General features: G+C 42.5%; 1 protein-coding gene across 1 annotated transcript in view; it reads left to right on the top strand.

Moving 5' to 3' along the window:
• The first annotated feature begins 2,911 nt into the window (after positions 1–2,911).
• Positions 2,912–6,696, top strand: part of Fshr (follicle stimulating hormone receptor) — a 179,323-nt gene continuing 175,538 nt past the window's right edge. The window contains 1 exon segment of the mRNA XM_052746541.1: positions 2,912–3,063. Coding sequence (XP_052602501.1) covers positions 2,912–3,063 — 152 coding nt within the window.

Raw genomic sequence — 6,696 nt, 5'->3', positions numbered from 1 at the left:
TAAAAAAAAAAAAAAAAAAAAAAAAGGCCATCTCACCCAAAACAATCTATAGATTCAATATAATTCCCATCAAAATTCCAACATTGAAAAATCAATCTTCAACTTCATATGGAAACACAAAAAACAGGATAGCTAAATCAACCCTGAATAATAAAAGTACTGCTAGTGGTATCATTAACCCAGATTTCAAGTTGTATTACAGAGCTATAGTAATAAAGGCACCATAGGATTTATAATTGACACTCACTGGCAATACTGTCCTCAAGTCAAGTGTCACGGTATATGTCAATCACATTCCAGAGCAGGTCCATGACCAGGAGCAGTTGGCCAACACAAAGAACATGTTGAAGTTTTATTTTGCTACGACATTTTTTTCATTTTATTGGTCTTTTCTGATGTTCATTTTGTGTTTTTTTAAAAAGAGAGATAAACATGAAACATGATTTGAATATTAGTATCATAATAGAAATAAGCTTAAAATATTAAGACGTGTGGAAAACATGAAAGAAATCCTTTAAGAACATGGAGAATACATCATACTCCTAGATAGGAAAGTAATTCTGTAAAACTGCCAATCAACATAATTTCTAATAAAATTTTATAAGAGTTCTTTTTCAAGTAGTCAAATAAATTAATTCTAAAATTCTTTCATAAAGATAAAATTAGGCCAAATTCTCCTGTAAGAACTAAGTTAGAGGTATTTCTTACGATTTATTAAAGCTTACTTTAAATTTTGAGTAATTAAGACATTGTAGAATGCTAATTTTAACAGTTTAGATGAACCAGAACACACAGACCCACACAAAAGTTACTTGAGACATGAGAAGATAGCTTTATAAATTAGCAAAGAGTCTATTTGATAAAAATCCCTAGCACCATGGATGATTTGTGTGATAAAATATTATGCCATTAAATAAAAACTGAAACTGAGCCTCTGACTCTCATCATGCACAATTATTGAAACCAGATAAGTGAAAGGCTAAAAGCTATAGAGGAAAAATCATGAAACTTTTTCAAAAAGAATAAAACCTAGGAGACTATTTTTATGACTTGAGACATGCCTAACTACACAGCTGACTCTTTGGAATGTGAAGTAGTACAAAATGTCACATAGCACAAGAACTACTCACAGAGTTCCTCTAAACTCCCAAAGAGCAAAAGTTAAATGACAGACTTTTAGTGACAACATTATCTTTTATAAAGTGAATGACAAGCTCAAAATTCAGATTAATGGCACCTCCGTGCATTAGGTTGTAAAGAACTGATAAGAAGGTCTCCATCAACTAAATACATCAGAGTCTGACATCTCTGTGTCTTCACCTCACACTGTTTCTTGCCATGCATGATAAATTATTTATGTTATTACACGTATTATTTATACATTGCCACTACAAAGTGGAATTTAAAATCAAATTTCAATTTTAACAATATTTCAGTTCACTATGCAAAGACTGATTTGGTCACAACTGGACATCTCTAAAAATCTAAGTAGAGGTTGCTGGCCAGTGGGACAGGTGAGATGTGACAAATACTGTTTCTTGTCATTGGAGTTATTTGGACATAGTTGAAACAAAAGCTTTCATTGACTGAACTGTCTTCTACACCTGAAAGTTGGTAATTGGATGAGTTATTGAATAAACTCTTTTAACTGTCCTTCTTAGTCAAAACTGTTAATAGTATAGGGTCCATATTGATACTGCTACAACATCCCATCTCAAAATTACGGCCATTCAACTGGAAGCCAGATCACACCCACCCTTTATCGTCCCTTGCATGGGTTCGCCTGATAGTGATCTAATCCACTCATTGTAAGTCAGGGAACGAAGATAGAAGGAAGGATAGGATACGTGTGTGTGTGTGTGTGTGTGTGTGTGTGTGTGACCATTTCCATGAGACAAAGCCTGATACATACAACCACAGTATTGAAGGTAATTTTAGCAGGTAGTAAGTTGTAGGCATGATCTTAGAGACGTGTATGCTTTTTCTTCATAGACTCTGGGTTGAAAGAAAGCCACTCCACTTTTGCCAAATATTCCACAAACCCCTTATTACTGAGCTTGAAAATGCCACTGCAAATATCAAGGGTGTCACCCACAAGGAACACCTAAAATTAAAAGTAGAGACTCGATAAATTTATTAGTGCCGGCTGCCCGAAAAGGAAGGGCAGGTTTTCAGAGTCTGGAAAGGAAAGACAAGAGAAGCCAGAAAGACTAGGCATGGCTGGTGAACACCGTGACATTTTTCCATAGCCTTGTAAGCAGCAGCCCATGCCTGAGGTCACAAGGTGAGTTGTCTCTGCAGAGAACTGTCTGTGACCATTGTCTCCCAGCTGCAGAGACCTGGTGCTTCCTAACCCACCTCCCCGAAGTCTGCATAATGCTAGTTCAGGCTGTTAATCAAGTAAGAAAGAGCATCGATGGCCAGAGCCCAGATGCATGGTTTGTGTCAGGGTGGTCATAGGAACACTGTGATGCCAAACACTGAAGATAGGTCCCTTCTTAGGGATGTGTCATATGGATGTCCTTTAGGGGGAGGGCCAATTATGTCACCGAGGAGAAGAGAGTGGTGGCCAGCAGGGACCCCTTGTGCAGAAAAATAATGTAAATTACTCCAAATGTGCACCAAGGTTCCATTTGCTGTCATTCTTGGGTCGAGGAATAGAAACTAAAGTCTTGAACAATAAGAGAGGAGCTGAAGTTGCTTCAGAAATCACTGCTGACACACATTAATTTTACTTGCCTGGAAGTGACAAAAAAAAAATTAAAAAAAAAAAGCATCCCTTGGTGGGTCATGTGACTTTGCCTGTCCTCCAGACAGATCTCCCTTGTCCAGCAGTGCGGAGGAGCTTGCGAAATCTGTGGAGGTTCTCGGCGCCCCTGCAGGAAGAAAACAGGTGGATGGATAAATGAGCATGGCCTTGCTCCTCGTCTCCTTGCTGGCATTCCTGGGCTCGGGGACAGGATGTCACCACTGGCTGTGCCATTGCTCTAACAGGGTCTTCCTCTGCCAAGACAGCAAGGTGACGGAGATTCCGTCCGACCTCCCCCGGAACGCCGTGGAACTGTGAGTATCACCGCGGGGACAGCTGTGCGGCTGGCTGCCATTGGTGCGTCCAGGACTATTATTATTTTCCTAGTAGACTGATATCGGCCGGGCTGAACTAGTTCTGTCCTGACCAAAAGCTACAGTAAAACAAAACTCCCCCAGACAGACGCTTCTGTCCTGTGGCTGTCCAAGGCGCATTGGTGAGAGTTTATACTGGCATTTGTCAGGGAAGGCCAGTGTGGGAACCAAAGGGGAGTAGTTTGGGGGACACATTTACTCTAGGGCTCCACACTCCCTCCAGACGCACGAAAGGTAAAAAGGAAAGGAAAACAGAATTGGGAGACCTTCACCTGGAGGCAAGAAGAGCTAGCCGAGGCCAGCTGTACACACACCGTGGATCTCAAGGCAAGGGCGCCCAAGCTTGTGGCTTTGGAGACAGCAGCAGGTAGTTCCCGAGTTCTGGGGTTCCAGGGTTGTTCTTAATGGAGAAAGGGAAGCTTGAGACGTGTGGAAAGAGTGTGAAGAAAAGAGGAGCAGCTGAAAGGGAGAAAGAAAGCAGAATAATAAACAGCAGGGAAAGTGATGCCAAGTCTGGATTCTTTGCTGAAATTCATTTAAATTTCATTTAAATGTGAATTAATTAAAATTAAATTTCGTTAAAATTTATTTAAATATTAAATAAAAAGTGTTTAAACAGGAAGTAGACATTTGCCTAGAACTGGGCAAGAACTGGGACAGATATCTCAGCCTCTGTCTTTACTTTGCAACGTGGAATCCAGTGGCCACACACTAGAGAAATTTCCAAACTCTCTCAGCCTATTGAAAAGGAGCCAGAGCGTATGAAACAGAGGCTCAGGTGCACCCACTCAGCGCGTTCTTTCCTGGAGCCCCAGACCCGGGCTGTGTGATTGCCCAGGTACTGAGAACCGCAAGCACGGCTCAGACAGCAAACAACCTCAGGTTTTTCACTCCAAGCCAGGACTGCGGCTCTCAGATTATCTCTCTAGGATAATGTTTGGAACTCAGCCCTCTCGGGTGACCTCTGGAGTCTGCAGCAACTGTGCAGAAGCAGTGGCTGGGAGAAAGAAAACATTGCCCGGCTCTGTGTTTTGGCTACCCAGGCCAGATGAGGCAGCTGTCTTGATTACACTGAAGGATGTGCTGTGCACAGACAGTCTAGTACATGAGGTCACTCTAAAACAGGGCAGGCCAACGCGCCCTTAGCCCCACAAATTATCGGGCCTTAGCCCCACAAATTATACCTTCCCTGAACTTCTACTTCCGACTTCTAAAGTGATTTTAACACTTGCTTGGGTGACTGTGACATGCGGCATAGATCCTTTCCTCTCCACACTGATTCCCCTCTCTCTGGGTCTCCTCTACTGCCTCCCTGTACCCCCGTGGGCCAAGCAGTGGCATCCAAGTTTTGAAGGAACATCCCCTGTAGATTTAATTGATGAGTAAGTAGTATTCCACTGCCCTCCAAACTCCCTCCCATGCCTAGCTGTCTTCTGGCTGTAATTTCTTCCTAAGAAGAGGGATTTTTCCCCCTTCTGCATTGAAAACGTTGGATAACAAGAAAAATAAAAAGGGAGGAATGGAGGAGAATAAAGAAAAAAAGGAAAGGAGAAAGGAGAGATTGGGGGAAACATGTGTGCAAGATTCAGAAGGACCAGCAATATTTCTTTTTCTTACACTAAGGTATAAATAACTAAAATACATGCTTTTTCAAGAGCATTTCATAGCTGAGGAAAAAGCATGAGGTGGTGAAATTTTATAGAGAGTGGGAGAATGCTAGACAGAACAGCAGAAACAAACTTCATCCTCTGGACTCTGGACAGCCCTAATTACATGTACACAATAGAGGAAATACATAAAACTGGAAGGGGCAAGACAAATGCATGCGGACTGTTGGCATTCCCTGCCCCCATCGCTAAGGAATGAGCCTGGTTGTTTGGAAGCTCTGGGAGCTGTGGTAAGAGCCATCCTCTTTGGAGGCCTTAAGTCACAACCTACTAAGTAGGTTAGCAATCTTACCAAAGAAGCTAAAATAGAACAATTATTTGAGGAGTGTGTGTGTGCACGCGCGCGTGTGCGTGCGTGCGTGTGTGTGCACGCGCGCGTATGCGTGCGTGCATGCATGCGTGTGTGTGCAGAAAAGAAGATAAAGTGTCAAAAACTGACATTCTGTGTGAATGAACAATTGTTTTGTTTTGTTTTTCTTATATCCTTATAAGGATAGACTTAGGGTAAACTGGAAATTTGGCAAAAGAGGTGAAATTGTGGGCTCTGCCTGGAATTTCTCCTTCACCTGACAGTGTTCTGAGTTGGGGTAATGACATCAGTGACCGTCATGTCAGGGAAGGCTGGGTCAACCAGCTGAGCTTCACTGACAACAATGGCTTGACCCATCAACGTGGAAAAGCTGCACTGCTCACCTGGAGGAAAACACCTGTGGTCCTCCAGGTTTGCAACAGTTCCACTTCATTTCACGTATATGGCACTGTTACCAAAGATTACTACTACCCTAAAATATGCACGTGCTTGTATGAACAGAACTCAGAAGGGCCACGGACAAGCAAGTGGATTCCCTCTTCAAAATGGCTCCTGCTGTGTGCTTTACGTCTTGGATGCAGGGCTTCACTAAAAATTCACGGTGCAAGTTCAAGGGTGGCATAGTTGTTTTGCAAAAGCACAGAAAAACTGGACAGCTTCAGCAAAAGCCTCAATGCTGTTCCTCTGTGACAGCGAGAAGAACCAAATCCAAGGCTGCTTTTGTATCTCTGCTGCATTCTGTGGGAAATGTAGACTCCTTTCTGTTCTTCTGGGGAAAAAATACCGATATGCTGTTCTTAGAGTCTGGACTAGGAGCCAGCAATAAGGGTCATTCAGTCTCTTCTGTGCTATTCAACTCAAGTGTGGTGGCGTAAAAGCAGACAGAGACAGCAGGTAATTGTTTGCCCTCACAAAACTTTTTTTGTGTCCATGCTGAAATTTAAATTTTATATCATCTTTACAATACAAAATCTTTTGATTTTTTTCCCAAATGTGTAAAAAAAAAAATGTGGGGCGTGAAAAAATTTATAGTTCATGGTCTTTGAAAAAGCAAAATCACAAAAATGTTACTTTGGTTGTACGATAACCGATTTGGCCCAATGTAGGCTGTCTGCCGCCCACTCTTGCTTTAACTGAGAGTTTCTTCCTAGTTGAGAGAATAAATTGAGTATAAGTGGTCTAGGAACTTGAAGCATGTCACCGCAGAGAGAGCACTAAACTAGGCAGGGAGAGCCAGGAGTTGGGGCCACGCAGAGCCGGAGTTACAGGGTCATCTTCTAACTGATTCTGACAAGGATAGAATATCAGTGTCTCCACACTGAAAGACCCGAGTTTAAACCAGAGCTGTGCAAATATCTTCTTACTGTATCATCTGTGCTCCCGGCTGGATGATGGAAATGACAGTGTGTGCCTACCTCACGGAATCGCTGTGGAGACTAAATGAGATAATGCCAGTAACCAACAGCAGCTTGTCTCCGGGGCTGTTCTTGGTCATATTGGTGATGTTAGCAAGTGTAAAATATTAGACAAAAGCCACTTTCATGCGCAAGGCTCTCCTGAAGACCCAGTCAGTAGAGAGGACTGAGAACGCTCTGG

Source organism: Peromyscus californicus, unplaced genomic scaffold, assembly GCF_007827085.1.
Source record: "Peromyscus californicus insignis strain IS unplaced genomic scaffold, ASM782708v3 Scaffold_1__1_contigs__length_55948999, whole genome shotgun sequence".
Classification (NCBI taxonomy): domain Eukaryota; kingdom Metazoa; phylum Chordata; class Mammalia; order Rodentia; family Cricetidae; genus Peromyscus; species Peromyscus californicus.
Note: the sequence above shows the minus strand (reverse complement) of the source record. Positions and strands in the feature narration are given on the sequence as shown.